The sequence below is a fragment of the Macadamia integrifolia genome, unplaced genomic scaffold (genome assembly GCF_013358625.1).
Source record: "Macadamia integrifolia cultivar HAES 741 unplaced genomic scaffold, SCU_Mint_v3 scaffold1653, whole genome shotgun sequence".
In the NCBI taxonomy this organism is placed as follows: Eukaryota; Viridiplantae; Streptophyta; class Magnoliopsida; order Proteales; family Proteaceae; genus Macadamia; species Macadamia integrifolia.
This window is the reverse complement of record NW_024868292.1, coordinates 47,983-68,314: the sequence shown is the minus strand read 5'-3', so window position 1 is coordinate 68,314 and position 20,332 is coordinate 47,983. Positions and strand designations below refer to the sequence as shown.

Here is a 20,332-nt window from a genome sequence, read left to right as displayed (position 1 = left end):
CCATTATCTGTTTATTTTCTTATTTTTCTTGGTGTTTGCTCTAATAGTTTCATCAACTGTGGGAAAATCTGTTTTCACTTTAGACATTTCTTTCTGGTATAACATTTGAGTCTTGATCTTTCGAGGATAATGATTTCTTGTTATTCTTCAATGCAATAACTTTGTCCAGTAACAAGCTCATAGAGGTGTAAAATTGCTGGCTTTTGGCATTTTGACTGATCAACGTTTCACGGATTTATCCCGGAAGGGTTGAAACTTAGCGACTATGTTTGGTTGCAAGGAGAATTAAAGGGAAGGGAAGTAAAATTTTTATACTTAAAATATATATATATATATATATATATATGTAATCATTACCCATGTGACTTTAACATTAACTTTAAATCATTCTATATTTGGTGATAAAATTTCTTTTTACATTGCATCCAAAACTCTTTGTTATAATATGTAAAATATATTAATACTAAATATGGTTAAGAAAATTAAGTAGTTTATACAATCGTATGAGGTAATGATTATAAATATTTCTTTTTCAAGTATGAAAATTTCACTTAAATTCCCTTCCTTTTGAATTCTCATTGCAACCAATCGAAGCTGGCATGTGGGGCGGGTTTGCAGGGGAGGAGGAAATTTGAGTGAGAGCGGGAGAGGGAGGGTGGGATGGAGGGAAGGGTAAGGGTGGGTGTGGGTGCATGGTGCGTGGTGCGTGGTGCGTGGTGCGTGGTGTGTGGTGCGTGGTGCGTGGTGGGTGGTGGGTGGTGGGTGGTGGTGCAGGGTTGCAGGATGCCAAGGGTACTTTAGGGTGTTCAGTTAACTTTTTTTCGCTCGTGGAAATTTGGTAAATCTTTTCAACATGATTACTTATTATAAAACTTATTTTACTTCTATTAGTTTTGCAAATATTTTTCTTATTTAATAGATCTAAGAAATTAATCCTACTAGTTATTGGATCGATCCAGGCCGATTCCTGGAGAAATCCAAATCATATTTTTCATGTTTTGAATTCGAGGATGAAACCCACTACCAATTTGCTGTCGAGGAAGCGAAATTACATGGGAGAACAAAAACTGTAGTGACTGAATAACCTCAATTATTGGCATTATGAATACTTAGGTCCATAACCAAGCATGTTAGTGACTATCGCGTAAATGAACTATGCCAAATCAGCTCAACATATGTGGAGAGTATTTACTTACTTTAAACATATGGTGGTAAGCCAACACGTGCCCAAGATATGACTGGTAACTTTTTCTTTCAAAAATACTAATGTTCGTTTTAAAAAAAAATATAACAAACTAGTGGGACTCACATTTGCATCAAAATCATCTGTGGTGAGGTGGTGAGATGCAGTGAGCATCCAACTACTTGGGTGCATGGTTGGGCCCTCCCAGCAGTTGGATGCTCAGTGCACCACACCGCTCACTGTAGACAATTTGAACTCCTCACATCCAAGCGAGAAACAAATTAATTTGATGAATGACCTTTCACATGGGGATCGCATTCATTAGAGGCCTTGGACTTTTATATTATATATATATATATATATATATATAAAAGCGTACTCAAACTTTGTGGCTAGTCATTCACTTGACAAAAATAACCTTCTCGACATATCTTTACATACTTAAAAATCTATGATTAGAATTTTTGAAAAGGTCAATTAGTTAAATACATTTCTATTTTATATTATGAAAAATAAATAATTTTCTAGATCTCTCTCCTCTATAGTTTTCCTAATTTCGTTGAGTTTCTTTATCAATAATTATAAAAATAATTTATTTATTCATCCTACACCTTCCACTCTCACAAATTGAAAATTATTTTGAATCTTTTTTTGGGTTGCAATAGTTACAATTGGTTTTTTTTTTTGGCAATGAATTATGGTTGCAATAATTACCTTCATTCCCTCTTATTGATTGCAGTAGGCTTTATTTTCACTTATTATCTTGCTACTGTAGTTGATCGATTACAGGTAAGTCTCTGAATCTCTTTTCTTTTTAATTAAGTTTGAGTAACGAGTGCATCTCTTTCTCAATGGATTCATGGAAAATGAGTTTAAGATCCGATTCAACGCATTTATGTTGTGAATAATGTAATGTTATTTAAATCACAAACATAATTATTTTGAACCTTTTTTGGGGCTGCAATAGTTACAAATTTTTTTTTTTTTTTGTGCAATGAATTATGGTTGCAAAAGTTACCTTAATTCTGTCTCTTTAGTTGCAACATGCTTTATTTTCTTTTATTACCTTGCTACTGCAATTGATCAATTACAGGGAAATATCTGAATTCCTTTTTTTTTTTAATGAAATTTGAGTAGTGAGTGCATCTCTCTCTCTCTCTCAACGTAAGACCACACATGTAGGTTTGGTTAGTTTGTAGTAATTTTTCTCCATAAATGCATGTATGTTTTTACTATTATATATATATATATATATATTTATATATTTATATATACCTTCCTTCTGTTTCATTTATTTTCTCATTGAATTCCCTGTCACTTATGCTTTATGCTCTGAACCAGTTAGCAAAAAAAGCGTTAGTGACACAAACATCTGGCATCTGATTTTCTCCATCAGAATATATTTTTGAAGATATAAAATGGGATGCTTTAGATAGACCTCGGTATAGATTTTCTTGAACATTTCTTGTCTCTTTTTTTGAGCTTACAGGATTCCATCTCTGCTGGTAATGCCGAAAGTGAATATATGTCTATGTTTAAAGCTAATTTTGTAATGTTGTGAGCTAGGGATGCGTAGACTTACCTTTTGTACCAGTCTTCGCTTTATTCTTTACTAATATATACTTTACTGAATTTTAACAAAAAAAAATGTCCTGAATCAGTCTAAAGTTCTAAACCTGTCCTGTCTTTCCTTGCCACATTTTTGTGCAGGAACAAAATTTAGACGGGACTCATGAAACCGATCAAAAATATAGTCGCTGTATAGTCTCTATCATTGGCATTATGAACACTTGGTTCCATGATTCTAAATATCAGTATTAAATTGGTCAAATCGGTTGAATTTTGTTGATACCTGACCGATCTTGTTTTGTGTGAACTCAAAAGTCACGATTTGGTGCTACTTGCAAAGCTTGAGACAATTACCATAATAAGTGATTAAAAAAGTGAGTTTAAGAAGGCTTAAGTGAGAGCAAGGAGGAATATAATATGACAAATGATCAGGTAGGATTAAAGTTCGAAGTCATTATAAAGTGAATTTAAATTTTCACAAATTAAGGTTACTATAGAAGTCAGATAGACATCTGGCTAAAAAAAGAATACGAGATTATTCAAAATTGAGTTTTGTTTTTTCAAATTACCCATATACTTTAATCTTTAACCAAATTATCGAAAATAAAGGTGGTATTTTTAGAACTACAGAAAACAATTAATGTCCCTCCTTCACCATTTACATTATTTTTGATAATTTTACCCCTCTCCTCCTCATGTCAGGCCGGTGACTTCAAGCCAACCTCTGAAACTTTTATTTCTTTGCATTTCACAGTAATGGCCTCCATTGTCTTCCTACAAGAAGAATAAGAAGAAGCCGATGTGAAAGAGAGGGAGCAAGCGTGCCTTGCCTTGCCTTGATCTATGAGAAGCTGTTGGACCATGCCGGCTGACCCTTCCATTGGGATTTATTTATTTATTTCAAAATGTCTATAATATTGTTTTGAGAGATTAGGGTTTCATCTCAAAAATCAATATGATATCTGATCACTCGTGTTGGATAGAAATACCAAAGTTTTTCTTTTAAAAAAAAAGGATTTTTGACTTTTTTGCCTTTGGTCTATACCGTTCACCAATGCAGTATCATCACGTATCACAATTGAAGACATGCCAAACAAATACAGATCCCATGATATGGATGATCCAATATCGATACTTAGAGCCATGGTTTTAATGGAAAATGACCACTTATTGGTAGTTTTAATGGAAATTTTCAAGTTGTCATGAGCATGGATACTATTTTTGGTAGTTTTGTAATATTGATCTTTTTTATTTTGAATAATTTAATTAAAGAAACAATTAATTTGTAAATAGAAACCCTTGTAATTCTCTGGGAAAAAGAAATCCTTGTATTTCCTAAAAAAACAAAATAATAATAATAATAATAATAATAAAAATAATAATAGATCTAACTGATTAACAGAATTATCATGGTACATTGCAAAACAACAATTTGAACTACCGAAGAACCTCCTCACCCCAACCCTGAGTAACAGAGGTACGCAATCAATGTCAGGAACAGATAAGTCTGAGCATGAGGTCCCACCCATCCAGAGTATTCCATGGTGGTTAATTGCTATGGAGTTTGATCCCCTTGACAGCTTTTAAAAGTCAAGGAACTATTTTGTTTTTATCTTCCAAGAAGATAGGTGTAAAGGGTTACAATCATGATGTCACGATAATGGATTATACTTGTATGGGAACTTCAATCACACGCATGGTCCTACTCACCGTAAAATAGAAGGTTTTGACTTGTGAGTCTCTTGCCGCACCCCCCACGGCCATTCTCCCCTTCTCTCCCATCCAGGCCCCTTTGGTCTCTTCTATGACTAATGATCCCTTGCATTATTTGTATAATTTTCAGACCTTGTCAGGGGTAGGTCCCACTAACCGGTGTGAAATTTCCTTTTTTTTTTTTTTTTTTTGTTAAAACAAATATCAAGAGGAATACGAAAATAAACAAACAATTGATCCGTACAACACATAAATTTAATGAAGTTTACACACCGGTGTAGTGTGCTATGTTCTCGGACGAAGAAGAAGATGTTTTACTATGCAGAAGAGAAATTACACCCAAGTAACGGCAAAAAAACTCTGCTTAAAACCGTAGCTTGTAAAATTCTCAAATTATAATGACTTGTTCAACAAGACGGTAGTACATTATGTACTTCAAGTCGTGGGTCTACCCATTAGGTCGTGGTCAATCCGGTTGAACCATATCTATCAGCCCAAACCCTCTGCTTTTATTCCAAATCTCGGAAAACTTCCCATTTGAGCAGTCACCAAAGTATTACGGAACATGTAAATCTTTAAAACGGATTAAGAATTCAAGACAAAATTAATCGTGAATATTCTAAGATACGATTCCACATAAAAAGCCAGAGAACCGTAGCTTCATGGTGGAATAGTACGAAGAGCTACTTGACAATGGTTAGAAATTAAAAGCAGAGGAAGCAACAAGAAGGCTTGTCTTGAACACCTTAAACAAAATATTTCCTCTCAAAATACACCCCAACCTTATAACCTTCAACAAATAATGAAAAAGTTTGAGAAACTCTCAAAACCTTCTACTTCCGACCATAGTAGTCGAATCAAAACTCTTGAAACTACTACTACAACCTTGCAGTATGAAATTAAGAATATCAAACATCAACTTTCCCTACTTAATCAACGGAAAAACCAACAAGCCTCTACATATATATATATATATATATATATATATTTTTTCTTCACCAATGGTGAGGGAAAGCTTTCTCATAAAATTTATATGTTTTTTTTTTTTCTACTAGAAATTTTCATCTCATTGATTGTTCTGATTTTTATTTTTCATGTTGCCTGCAGAAATCAAGCAAAGATAGTTGAATTAATTGTCAAAAGGGTTCTTGATGAATTGGTTAGTAGCACACGCTTGGATGCATGTAAACACCCTATTGGTATAGATTCCCGTCTAAAAGATCTATTATCTTTATTAAATATTGGTTCCAATGATGTTCAATTCATAGGGATATGCGGTTCTCATGGCATTGGGAAGACAACCATTGCTGAGGCTCTCCATGATCACATCCTTTCAAACTTCAATAGGCATAGTTTTATATCAGATGTCAACAAACAAGCAATGCAATGCATGGGTCTTTTGTCTTTGCAAAAGCGATTTCTTAAAGATATCTTCAAAGCAGACTTTGACATAGGTCATTATCATAAAGGAAAAAAATTGATTAAACGTATGCTTTGCAAAGAAAATGTTCTACTTGTTCTTGATGATGTGGATAGTAAAGAACAAGTAGATGCTTTGGCTAGTGAGCTCAATTGGTTTGGTCAAGGAAGTAGGGTCATAATAACAAGCAAAGATGAACATATCTTGAATGTAGCCAAAGTTGATAAAGACAATATCTATTGGCCTCAAGAATTGGACCATGAGGATTCTCTTCAACTGTTTAGTTTGCATGCCTTTTCAATGGATGAACCTCCTCAAGATTATATACAACTTTCTCATGAAGTGGTACATTATTCAAAAGGGTTGCCTTTAACTCTAGAGGTGTTGGGATCTTACCTATCAGACATAAGCAGCAAAGAAGAGTGGAAAAATACGTTGCAAAAATTGAAAGCAGGTAAAATTTCTATCTCTAATCTTGCATCTTTACGCAGGCAAAAAAAGAACACACGTCCTGTGAAAGATAATCCTCTTGGTTGGCGCCCACTACTTCATGGAACAATCGGTATTAGCAATACTGTTGCTAGAGTATCTAAAGTCCTCGGAGGATGTCTGGATCTACATGGGTCCACAGATACTGATAGAGTTGGTAATAAGGGTTCACAACAACAGATTTTCAAGCTCCAACATCTGACTTCACCGAAGGATATCTGAATCCAGCTTACTCAACAAATGCTGATAGAGTTTGTAATAAGCGATTCACAGCAGCAGAGATCCAAGCTCCAATATCTAAATTCACTGGAAGATATCTAAATTCAATTGGCTCCACAGCTACTGATAGAGTTGGTAAAAATGTGTTCACAATAGCAGAGATTCGAGCTGCAACAGAAAATTTCGATAAATCATTTGAGAAAGAGATTGAGATGCTATCGAATCTTAAGCATAGACATGTGGTTTCCATGATTGGGTTCTGCAAGAAAAAGGATGAGATGACTTTGGTGTATGAGTACATGGCAAATGGGGATCTATTGAGGACAGTTTTTGGTAATTAACAATGTCATGACTACTACCACATTAATGATGTATCCATGAAGGGGTGGTAGTGTGGGATTGTAGGTTGAGTAAGGAGGCAAAGGATTTGGTTTGCCTGAGCCCAGCCGATTTAACTGCCCACAACGACTCCTCCTAAAAAAAAAAAGATGGAAACTGGAAATTATAGGGAAAAAAAATCTACAAAAGTAGAAGATAAGAAAACAAAATATTATATATAAAAATATAGAAAATAGAGAAATCTTATAATTTTGGAGGAAAAGTAATGCTAAAACAATCGAGAAATGCACTTCTCCTCTAACAAATATAAGAAAAAGTGCACAAACGAAGCCATCATAAATGTTTATATAATCAATAAAATCATCAAATAAATAGTCAAATTAAAAATAAATATATAATCCGTCTATTCACTGAGTATCTGATCTTCATGTTTTGTTTGGTTAATTAAAGCCCAACTCGTATTTGGGTTTTGTTATACAAACACCCTAAACCCAAAGCCCTTTTAAGATTTTTTTTTTCTTTAATTGGTAATTCATGAATGGCAATCAAATTTTGGTGTATTAATAGGTCCCATCATCGAAATTTTTTCAAAGCGTTCAAACCTTGTATGTAGTAGGTCCCACTATCCCATGTGAAAATAAGATATTGAAGTGTTCTGCAATACAATTCCACATAAAAAGCCAAAGACCCATAATTTCATGGTGGAATACTGGATAAAGGGACCGCCTCTTAAAGAAAATTTCTTTTTTTTTCAATCCCATATCACAGGAAAGTCAGTCAGCACCTTGACCTGGCCTTCCACTATGTTTATAGTGGAAGGCACCTGAGGATTTCCAATACTTCCACTGAAAATCAAATCATAAACCTAGAGAGTTCCCTATCCAAAAATAAATAAAAAAACCAAGAGAGTTCCTTTAGAGAAAAGAACACTTAGAGCATCTACTTCGGTCTCTGCAACTGCAAGTTATGCCGGTATTAGATTGGGCTTCCACTACTGTCACAATTGGATATTCTAGTTATGATGTGTTTCTCAACTTCAGGGGCAAAGATACTCGTAATAACTTCACTGACTTCCTTAACTTAGTTTTGAAAGATAGAGGAATCAATGCCTTTATTGATAGCAAAAAGTTCTGGACTGGAGAAGCCATTGGCCCAGCATGCCTTGGAGCAATTGAAGGGTCCAAAATCTCAATCCCTGTCTTCTCTAAAGGTTATGCACATAGCAAATGGTGCTTGGAGGAAATTGCACGGATTTTTCAATGCTACTTATCAAACGGTCAATTGGTTTTACCCATATTCTTTGAAGTTGAGCCATCGCATGTTCGGAATCAAACCGGAAGTTTTTAAGAAACATTTTGGGAGCATGAGATGAATTATGAGCCCCATATTGTAGAGAGTTGGAGGAAAGCTTTGAAAGCAATAGGAAATTTGAAAGGAGAAGGTATTGATAAACATAAGTAAGTCTCAATCCTACAAAATTCTTCTAAAGGTATTTTCATTATTCTATTTTAAAATTAATAGATTATCTCATAACCCATTAATTTCTTTATTTACTGCTTCCCCCCTCGCTCTCCCAATATGTAGTCCGCTTCCTAATCTTATATAACAAATTCAATTGAGTTACATACCTTATCAAAATAAAATAGTATCACTAAAATATGCCCTTTACGTTATTCGTTCATCCGATTGGAAAATCTGATGAACATAGAGAATGAGCTCGTTATTGCTCCTTTTGGGTTGAGCTAGTTTTCATTCTTTAGTTTCATATTTTGATCATTTTCTGTTCTTTTGTTTGTTGGAGCCTAGTGCCTATTGGTGGTATCTTGCCTTGTAAGTTTTCTATTCCGTTTAATATATTTTTTTATTCATCCAAATAAACAAAAGGGAATTATTTATTTGTCTAGATAAGAATGTTGCAAGTCATTTCTATCTATTATTGTTTTTAATAATTTTTAGAAGCATGATGCAGGGGTATAAGAATACAAGTTTATAATGTAAAAAATAAAGAATTACAAGGAAATATCCCAACTTGTTCGGCAGACATGGAAAACTTGGTGTGATGGTTAGACTAGAGATATCTTGTTGATCAACCATATTCATAATTTGCTGCAACACCTATAGTTGATCCATTTATCTCAAGTAGTTCAATATTTTTCAAGAAAAATGACAATTTAAACCCATTTGAACATATCATTAGGGATTTTCTACCTTGTTTGAAGCCCTTGGTTGTTAGACCGATCATAAAGATCCAATTTTCTTTTATGATGTAGGATATTTAATAGCTGAAAGTAGCTTAGTAATGAAATAATTAAAGTGGTAAATTAGATTATCTTGATGTTTTGTTATCACTCTAAGGATATTTGTGTTTAAGCCCCACACTCCTACTTCGTATATAATGATGCATATTTTCAATTTTTATTCATATTAAATTCTCAATATTGTTTAATTTCTGATAGGCTTCCATTTTGTTAAATCAAACACCAAGAAACACGAAAAATAAAGAGACAATAGATCCGCACGACACAGAGATTTACGAGGTTCACACACCAGGGTGGTGTGCTACATCCTCGGGCGAAGAAGAAGATGTTTCACTAAGTAGAAGAGAGATAACACCCAAGCAGGGGCGAGAAAACTTGCCCTGAAACCCTAGCTCGAAAAACCCCCAAAAAATACAATAACTTCCTCAACAAGCAACGGTACATTATATATACTCCAAATTGTGGGTCGACCCATCGGGAGCCCGGTGCCCATCACAGATCTCAGAAAACTTCCCATTCGGGTCACCACCAAAATATGTCGGAGCAGGTCAATCGTCAAAACGGGTCAAGAATTCGAGACAAACTTAACACATTCCATAAAACTTAAAATTTATATGTTCTTTGTTTTAATATATATTCTCATCTTATTAGTTGTTGTGATTTTCTTTTTTATCTAAAATGACTGCAGGGATCAAGCAGAGATAGTTAATTTAGTTGCCAAAAGGGTTTTGGATGAATTGGTTAGTAGCACACAGTTGGATGAATGTCAATACCCTATTGGTGTAGATTCCTGTGTAAAAGATCTATTAAGTTTATTAAGTATTGATTCCAATGATGTTCAATTCATAGGAATCTATGGTTCTAGTGGCAATGGGAAGACAACCATTGCTGAAGCTGCTTATAATTGTATCCTTTCAACCTTCAATAGGCATAGTTTTATTTCAGATGTTAGCAAACAAGCAGTGCAATCTATGGGTCGTGTATCCTTGCAAAAGTGACTTCTTAAAGATATCTTCAAAACTGACTTTGACATAGGTCATCATCATAGAGGGAAGAAATTGATTAAATGCATACTTTGCAAAGAAAATGTTCTTCTTGCTCTTGATAATGTGGACAGTAAAGAACGAGTAGATGCTTTGGCTGGTTAACTCAATTGGTTTGGCCCAGGAAGTTGAGTGATAATAACAACTAGATATGAACATATCTTGAATATGACTAAAGTTGATAAAGGACAAAATCTATTGGCCTCAATAGCTGGACCATGAGGAATCTCTTCAACTATTTAATTTGTATGCCTTTTCAATAGATGAACCTCCCCAAGATTTTATGCAACTTTCACTTGATATGATACGGTATTCAAGAGGGTTGCCTTCAATTCTAGCAGTGTTGGGATCTTACCTATCTGACGTACATAGCAAAGAAGAGTGGAAAAGTACATTGCGAAAGTTGAAAATAGGTAAAGCTTCTATCTCCAGTCTTGCATCTCTACAAAGGGAGAGAAAGGACACATTTCCTATGAAAGACAATTCCCCTGGCTGGCACCCACAACTTCATAGAACCATTGGAATCAGCAACACTGTGGCTAGAGTATCTAAAGTCCTCGGAGATAGAATTGGTAAGCAGTTCACAACAACAAAGAAAGATGAATTGTCTAAATTCATGGGAGAAAATCATAATTTTCTCCAAGTGGCTCCACATCTATTGATAGAGATGAATTATCTAAATTCATGGGAGAAGACAAGAATCCAAATGGCTCCACAACTATTGATAGAGTTGGAAATACTTTGTTCACAATAGCAGAGATTCGAGCTGCAACAAAGAATTTTGATAAATCATTGGTGATTGCCGAGGGTGGCTTTGGTCCAGTTTACAAGAGTGTACTAGATGACGGCACTGTAGCAGCATTCAAGCGTTCTGATCCGGATGGTCTACAATGCCGGACAGAATTTTTAAGAGAGATTTCCATGCTATTGAGCATAGACATGTGATTTCCATGATTGGGTTCTGCGAGGAACAAAAAGGAGATGATCTTGGTGTACGAGTATATGGCAAACGGGGATCTCATGAAACATCTCTATGGGAGTGAACTCCCACCATTGACATGGAAACAGAGATTGGAGATTTGCATAGATGCTGCAAGAGGGCTTCATTACCTCCACACAGGTTCAGAGAGGGGCACAATCCATAGGGATGTTAAGCCATCCAACATACTATTGGATGAGAACTTTGTAGCAAAGTTGAGTGATTTTGGGTTGTCAAGAGAAGGTCCTGCATTAGATCATACTCATGTTAGTACTTGTGTGATGGGAACCTATTGATATGCTGCTCCAGAATACGTGGCAACTGGGCATTTGACTATAAAGTCTGATGTTTACTCTTTTGGATATGGTACTGTTAGAGGTTGTCTGTGCCCGACGAGCTTTAGATCGAAAGTTGCCAAAAGATTCGGTATTAAATCTGATTTTGGTCGAATCCTTGATTTGTAGATTTCAAACGATTCCTATTGATTCTGGCCGATTCCTTCAGATGAGTTCTCTCAGCTAGTTGACACAACTTTCACTATTTAATTCAGTTGTTACATTCTTATTTATAGTTTTCTTCCACTCAAGCCCATGGAAACTTTTGAAGTTTCTTACAATGTGCATGTATATTATGCAATTGAGAGAGACAACTGTGAAGAATCTCCAAATAATGTCCATGTAGTAATTAACGGATTGTAATTCTATTTGTTTTGGGTCTAAATTCTATAGTGATTCATCTTTTGGTGTAAATATGTTTCTATTAGATTTGTGTTTGAATACTTGCATAACATATAATAATAAAGAATATGCCATTTCATGTCTGGGTATTTGATGTCTATTTTTTTTTTTCAAAAGACTATTGTCATTTTCTTTAAAATATAACAACATAATGGGACCCACGCCATTTTTCTTTCTTTCCATCCTATTGGGAAACAAAGTTGACAAATGGCCTCTCCTATGATCTTGTGTCTACTCACTATCAACTATGAAGAATTCGTCACTCGTTGCAATGATTCCTCTTAGTTTATTTTGAATTCTACTGCAATAATTACGAACATATTAAGATTTTTTAAATTTCGCCCACTAGCTCCGTTAATGTGTTCTCTTGATGATGGCTCAAATAATGAGAGTAACATTATGATAGGAAGAGGACTTAAAGTCCTATTTATAGAGTTTATGCATCATCCCATCAAATATGCCAAATAAAGGACTATGTTCCCTAAATTAGACAAAGAATGGATTTCCTATTTATAATCCAATTGTTAAAATTAGAGACTTGTATTGATCAATTGCTAAATTGGTCTATGGGGCACAATAAGGGAATATTTTATAAAATATTCTTCCATTCTCCTCCTTCGATTCCTTCATATTCTTCCCCATCACTGCTCCACCTCCACTTCCACATCTTCCATGTACAATCTTTTCAATTGCAACTCCATTGACCCTATCTAACCTTCCCTGCAACTCGTCACCTATGCTCTTTCGTATCCATAAGCTTAATACCTGCGTAATGATGTTTTCTCCTCACTTCTTTACTTCCTCGTTAATCATACTTCTATGAGATCCCTCTGTCTTCTAACTAAAAAGGACACTAAACGGTATTTGTGAATTGTAAAAAATCAGAGCTCTATAACTAGATTCTAACAACAGCACGAGACGATGGAGAGCAAAGGGTGGGTGATCACAATACATGATCTTTGAGGATGGCCTGTATTCTTTGCTTCCATGATCACACCATTCCTTCCCTCTTTTTTGTCATTTTGTATTATTTTATTATTAATTTATACATATTTGGTATATTTAAAAAATAAAAAAATATGACTTATCCGATTAGTTTTGATCAGGCCAAGTCACAGGGTTTTTTTAAAACGTTAGTGAATCAGAAAACCTGATTTTCTAACTATGTTTTCACCTCTAAATTAATTTTCTCAATTATTTATTTTAGTAAAAAAAAGCTATAACAGAAAAATGATTTCAATAATCTAAAAGGGTAGTAAAGTTGGTGAGCAACGAATTTGATACGAGCGGTAAATTCGGAAGTCTTAAGTTTAACTCTAAAACCTCAATATGACTCAGTCCATAAGATTATGAGATCAGTATAGGCTCGAGGGACTAGTCAAATCGAACTCTTCACTATAAAGAGGTTAAGAGTTCAACTCTTCGTGGGACCTACCTGGAAAAAAAAAAAAAAAAAAAAAAAAACATTTTAGGGTCTTCACAAGGTCGAGCATTATCCATGGTCAGGCCCATTGAGATGGATAGCTTCCTTTAGTAGATTCCAAATGACATAGCTATAACACAGTAAAGGTCGGCCTAGTGGGTCCAACCCAACCATGTCTCACACAACCCTTATAATGACGTAATATGCATATATGATTACGAAGTTCCACCAGTGTAAAATTAACCCCAATCAATTCTACCCATTCTGTCCATTAGCAAAGTAAAGTTTGAAGGACCCTACCTGGTCGTGTGTCACAAACCTTAAATTGGGAGCTACATGGAATTCGAGTGTGGACCTGATCCTATCTCGCTAAACGAAATCACAATTACCAAAAGCATATCCCAACGACTTTGTGGGTCATAGGTCAAGCGACTCTAGCTTCCCTTCCATTGTCAGGCGACGCGCTTTCATGGTCCTTTGTTATTTCCCAGAAGAGACGCGGAAGTTCTCTCATACTTTCCGTACAAAAATCAGTTTGGACACAAAAATCTATACCAGATTAGTAGCCTCCAAATATGATCAAGGAAAGAAGGCGATGTAATCGATCTTTAACCTCTTCCAGGGTTCCTTGAGAGAGAAAAGAATTCTACATTGAGTATCTTAAGCTTCTTTGCAATTGTTATAGTAAACATCAATAAATACGAAAGTAAATAAATATAGATTCATAAAACACAGAGATTTAATAAAATTCATGCATCGAAAGAAGATGTTTCACTATGTAGAAGAGAGATTACACTCGAATAATGACAAAAAAACTCACTTTGAAACCCTAGTTCGAAACTCCTCTCAAATTACAATGAATTACTCAACAAAGCAATAGTACATTATATATTCTTTCAAGTCGTGAGTCGATCCATCAGGTCATGGTTGATTGAGTTGAACTGCTTCCATCACAGATTTAAAAAAAAAAAAAACAAATTAAAATGACTTGCTTCCATCACAGACCTCAAAAAACTTTCTATTCAGTTACTATCAAAATATGTCGGAGCGGGTCATTCTTTAAAACGGGTCAAAAATTCGAGAAAACTTAACAAATCCCCACCTTGGCTTGAATTTTCCTCAAACGAACAAACAAATAGCTCAAATTTTCAACTTCTCCAATAGCCCTCTCAAGGGTTGAACTCAAAGGCAGCAAATGCCAATTAAGTTCAAGCAATGCTAAAACTTACCAACACACAAAGGCTTAGTCAACATATCAGTTGGATTATCTTCAGTGCCAATTTTCAATACTTGAATATTAACTTGAGCAATTATCTCTTTGATGAAATAATACCGAACAACAATGTGCTTCATCCTCTCATGATACATCTGGACTTTAGTTAAGTGATAGGACTCCTACTTTCACAATGAATAACAATCACCCCATGATCCATGATGAGTTTTTCCGGCAAACCTCTAAGCCAAATAACTTCTTTAATTGCCTTAATCATAGTCATATACTTTACTTTCGTAATAGATAGTGAAACTATTACCTGTAAAGTAATTTTCCAGATAACCGTACTTTTTCCTTTTTTCTAGAGAATTTTAGTTTTATCCCCTAAACTTTAGTTAAAATTATTGTGGAAACTAAACTCAACTTTTGCTCCAAATTTAACTTACAATCAATTCGTCTTTGAGTGAAATCTTTGAGAGAATTTCACTCTCCCTTCACTTTCCCTATTACATAAGAAAAGGTTTGGCCTAGTGGATCCAACGCCAACCGAACCACGAGGTAGATTTCACTAACACAAAAGCTGATCCCAATTAGCCTCTTCACAGATAGAAGAAAAGTTTTGGCCTTTATGGGTCCAACCCAGCCATACTCTGTCTCACACTACCTTACTATGACAACTTATTCTTTTTTTTTTTGGGTAAAGCCTTACTATGACTACTCAATATGTATGATTCCATAGTCCAACATGGCCAGCGTAAAACTACCCCAAATAAACTCTACCTAGGCAGGTATACGCAATCCGTTGTTTCTCCCGAGGCACGCGGAAGCTGTCTAAGACTTTCGTCTCGGAATCAACTCTACTCGTTTTGCTTTGAATTATGATTTCTTAGTCAGAAGTTGGTTGAGTCAATACAAAACTTCCTCCAAACTTGCTATCAAAAACCAATTTGTTGAACGAATAGAGTTTCCTCAAGAGAGCACTCTGAGCATATTATCTTTGTCTGCAACTACTGCAAGTGATGGTGACTGTAGATTGGGCTTCCTCCACCTCCACCTTCACAATTGGATTTTCTAATTACGATGTGTTTCTCAACTTCAGGGGTGAAGATACTCGTAATCATTTCACTGCTTTCCTTAACTTGGTTATGAAAGATAGAGGAATTGATGTGTTTTTTGATAGTGAAAAATTGTGGATTGGAGAAGCCATTGGACCAGCTTTACTTAGAGCAATCGATTGCTCTAAAATCTCAATCCCCATCTTCTCTCAAGGATATGCCAACAGCAAATGGTGCCTTCAGGAACTTTCTCAGATTCTTGAATGCCACATCTCCAATGGTCAATTGGTCTTACCAATATTCTTCCACGTTGAGCCTTCCCATGTCCGGAATCAGACAGGAAGTTTTGAAGAAGCATTTCGGGAACACAAGAAGAATTTTGAGCCCCATATTGTAGAGAGTTGGAGGAAAGCTTTGAGAGTTGTAGGAAATTTTAAAGGAGAAGTTATCGACAAAAATCAGTAAGTCTTTTTTACTCAAATTTATTTATATTATAGGCACAAAATCCTTAAAAATAAGGATAATATTATTTGTCTATATATGAATGTTGCCATACAATTCTATCCATTATTGTTTATAATGAGTTTTTGTAAGCATGGTGAATGAGAAATAAGAATACAGGTTCATTGTGTAAAGACCAAATAATTACATGAATAGGGGAATTCTACCTCTTCCTTCTTTGAAATTGGGGGCTTTGTGTGCTTTGGAATAGAAACTGACTGTCCTCTTTTGTAGCCAGCTACTTTTGTTTCTTTTCGAGCATACTAAATGCTTTGTTTACTTAGCGTGCCCTTTGAGCTTTGCTTTTCTTGGGCTCCTTCATCTCTTGGGGTTGTCCTTGAGAGCTATGTTGTAGCATCCTGTCTTCTTGTATATTCTTCTTCCTTCTTTCTTTTCTTTGCAATATTTTGATTTATTTTATTTTTATTTTTTATTGTTTTTACTATAAATTTGATATATATATATATATATATGTGTGTGTGTGTGTGTGTGTGTGTGTCCCTACTTGGGGTGGCAGAGATGGAAAAATTGGTGCAACCGTTGGATTTGGTGTATCTTCTTGATCAACCATATATATAATTTGGTACAACATCTATGGTTGACCATGTGTTAGGCCCTTTCCCATTTTGTTTCAAGATTTTTCAAGAAAAATGACATTTCAAAACTATTTTAACTTACATATTCACTAGATATTTTCATCTCTTTAGTTGTGATTTTATTTTTGCAATGAAATTATGCAGGGATCAAGCAAAGATTGTTGAGGTAGTTGTCAAAAGGGTTTTGGATGAACTGGTCAGTAGCACACACTTGGATGAATGTAAATATGCTATTGGTATGGATTCTCGCGTAAAAGATGTATTATCTTTATTAAGTATTGATTCCAATGATGTTCAGTTCATAGGAATTTGTGGTCCTTGTGGCATTGGAAAGACAGCCATTGTTGAGGCTGTCTATAATCACATCCTTTCAAACTTCAATAGGCATAGTTTTATTTTAGATATTAGCAAACAGGCAATGCAATGCATGGGTCTTGCATATTTACAAAAGAGACTTCTTAAAGATGTCTTCAAAGCAGACTTCGACATAAATCATTATCATAGAGGGAAAAAATTGATTAAACGCATGCTTTGCAAAGAAAAAGTTCTTCTTGTTCTTGATAATGTGGAGAGTAAAGAACATATAGATGCTTTGGCTAGTGAGCTTAATTGGTTTGGTCAAGGAAGTAGGGTCATAATAACAACAAGAGATGAACACATCTTGAATGTAGCTAAAATTGAGAAAGATAAAATCTATTGGCCTCAAGAGCTGGACAATAAGGAATCTCTTCAACTATTTAGTTTGCATGCTTTTTCAATGGATGAACCTTCTGAAGATTACCTGCAACTTTCACATAATGTGGTACGTTATTCAAGAGGGTTACCTTCAACTCTGGAGGTGTTGGGATCCTACCTATCGGACATAAGGAGCAAAGAAGAGTGGAGAAGTACATTGCGAAAACTAAAATCAGGTAAAACTTCAATCTCCAGTCTTGGATCTTTCCGTGGAAGTAGAAAGAACACTTGCCGTAGGAAAGACAATCCCCTTTGTTGGCGCCCATTACTTCATAATGGAAACCACAACACTCTTTCTAGAGTATCTAAAGTCCTCGGAGGATGTCTGGATGGCTCCATAGCTACTGATAGAGTTGATAATAAGTGGTTCACAACAGCAAGGGTTCAAAGTGCAATATCTAATTTCATTGGAAAAATTTTCAATCCAAATGACTCCACATCTTCCGATAGAGTTGGTAACCAGATCAGAATAGCAGAGATCCGAGCTGCAACAAAGAATTTTGATGAATCATTAAAGATCGGAGTTGGTGGATTTGGCAGCATTTACATGGGTGTACTAGAAAATGGGACTCTAGCAGCATTCAAGCGTGCCAATCCGCAATCTAAACAAGGCCTGGCAGAATTTGAGACAGAGATTGAGATGCTATCGAAGCTCAAGCATAGAAATGTGGTTTCCATTATTGGGTTCTGCAAGGAAAAGAATGAAATGATTTTGGTGTGTGAATATATGGCAAATGGGGATCTCAGAAAGCATCTCTTTGGGAGTGATCTCCCACCATTGACGTGGAAGCAGAGATTAGAGATTTGCATAGGCGCTGCACGAGGGCTTCATTACCTCCACACAGGATCAGAGAGACGTATAATCCATAGGGATGTGAAGACATCCAACATATTATTGGATGAGAAGTTTGTAGCAAAGATGGCTGATTTTGGGCTGTCAAAAATAGGTCCTGATTTGTATGATACCTATGTTAGCACTCAACTAATGGGAACTGTTGGATATGCTGATCCAGAATACATCTTGAGTGGCCGATTGACTGTAAAGAGTGATGTTTTCTCTTTTGGAGTGGTATTGTTTGAGGTTGTTTGTGCTCGACCAGCCTTTGGTCAAAGCTTGCCAAGTGATCAAACCTACCTTACAGGATGGGCACTCCAGTTGCAAAGAAAGAGATCACTTGAAACCATTGTGGACCCACTGCTTGGAGGGAATTACTCTCCAAAATCATTGAAGAAATTTGGGAAGATCGCAGAGAAATGTGTTGCCAATGAGGGTAAGAACCGACCCACAATGGGGGAAGTGTTGCAGGGTTTGGAGTATTCTTTGCAGCTGCATGAAGCTTGGTTAAAAAGTAATGATGGGGAAGATTCCAATAGCTCCTCCTCAGTTGGTACAGTTGGGTCCAATGATTCATTGGTTAGATATGATGATTATTATACTGGGAAAGAATATTCCACATGCTCCTCATTGGTTGGTACAGTTGGGTGTGATGATTTCTCAGATCTAGTTAATCCTCAAGGCCGGTAGGAAGGAGACACATTTACAATCACTGGATTCAGATGTTTACTTCTTAAAATACTTCTTCCACTTACAAGGGCCATGAAATTTGAGAAAGAAAAACTGTGAAGAGGCTGCTCATAATGTCCAATGTAGGTAATGGTGGTTTTTTATTCATTTGGTTTGTAATTTTATTTGTATTGGGTCCTAATACCGGGGCTCGTTAATAAATTTTCATTATTGCATTTGTGATTCAATTTCTGGTGCAATAACATTGTTTCTTGCTCTAGAGAAGTGTTCTATATTTGGAAATGCAGCTCCTATACTTACATGAGACTCAATTAGTATTTTCTTTCTTGTTCAAATCGAAGTAGGTAGAGATGTCATTTTATAGGGAGGAAGAGAGATAAATACAAGAGTGTTGGTGTAACGTACACTCTCGGATAGGAAATTTTTTCCCATTCAAATTTTGTTATAGTAACTAGAAAACTATACATTTATGCATTAGAAACATGGGGCAATAGTAATTATTGATCTCATTCTCCTCTTACCTTTCAATTGATTCCCAGGTCTTAAAAATCAGAATCAAAGATTAAAATGGACGGTGCTGATTTTGATTCGAAACAGATTGAAATTGGCCTGATCGGACTGATCCAACCAATTCTAAGAAATATTGAGGTGAAAATGGGACCAGATTTGGAATCATGAATTGAGCCGATCAATTTCTGATTCGATTCCAGTTTAAGATTAACCGATTCAATGATCTGATTCCCGATTCTTAAAACCATGATTGGATTCCTTACGATTTTTTTATTTTCTCCACCTCGCTCATGTGTAAAAATGCAAAAAGAAGATCCAATGGACTCAGCTATTACCAATGAAAGTTGCCTACCCAGTATATACTGACCCACATCCATGGCCAGCAGTTGACCCACTTAACTGCTACCCGCACAGTGTGACACAGAGGTCGTTAGTTGATTCGGTGGTGATCAGCATACATGATACATGATCAGTGATACGGCCAAATTGATTGCCCAGTAGGGTAAGAACACAAGTCGCCCACCTGGACACGTGTCACCCAGCTGATAGAGGCTGCTAGGACTCTACCACGTCAACCGCGTGAAGAGAATATCCCCCACGAAGGGGTAGGACGAATCGGAGTAGGACTCTAAAAGGAAAGGAGGTGGACCCGAGGAGGACTCCTCCTAGGAAAGGGGAAACCCTAAACCCTAAGAGCTATATAAGAGGGCCCGGAAGAAAGGGAGAGGTAAGCATCAATACCCACACCATTACTCCTGTAACAAAAACTGTGCGGCCGATCCCTAACTTGAGCGTCGGAGGACTAACCCCGGACAAAGCTCCGGG

General features: G+C 35.9%; 1 protein-coding gene and 1 pseudogene across 1 annotated transcript; both read left to right on the top strand.

Annotated features, from left to right (window-relative positions):
- The first annotated feature begins 7,898 nt into the window (after positions 1 to 7,898).
- Positions 7,899 to 10,188, top strand: LOC122064451 (disease resistance protein RUN1-like). Its single transcript, XM_042628148.1, has 2 exons — positions 7,899 to 8,161; positions 9,879 to 10,188. Exons 1-2 carry the CDS (start codon positions 7,899 to 7,901, stop codon positions 10,186 to 10,188), a joined length of 573 nt encoding a protein of 190 aa, XP_042484082.1.
- Positions 10,189 to 10,917: 729 nt separating this feature from the next.
- LOC122064450 lies at positions 10,918 to 19,122 on the top strand (annotated as a pseudogene).
- The last annotated feature ends 1,210 nt before the right edge of the window (positions 19,123 to 20,332 follow it).

Excerpts from the sequence above, each read along its gene's own strand:
- LOC122064451 (XM_042628148.1), top strand. The coding sequence starts at position 7,899 with ATGCCGGTATTAGATTGGGCTTCCACTACTGTCACAATTGGATATTCT. Across the intron at positions 8,162-9,878 it reads GGTTATGCACATAGCAAATG|GGATCAAGCAGAGATAGTTA; the intron begins GTGCTTGGAGGA and ends AAATGACTGCAG.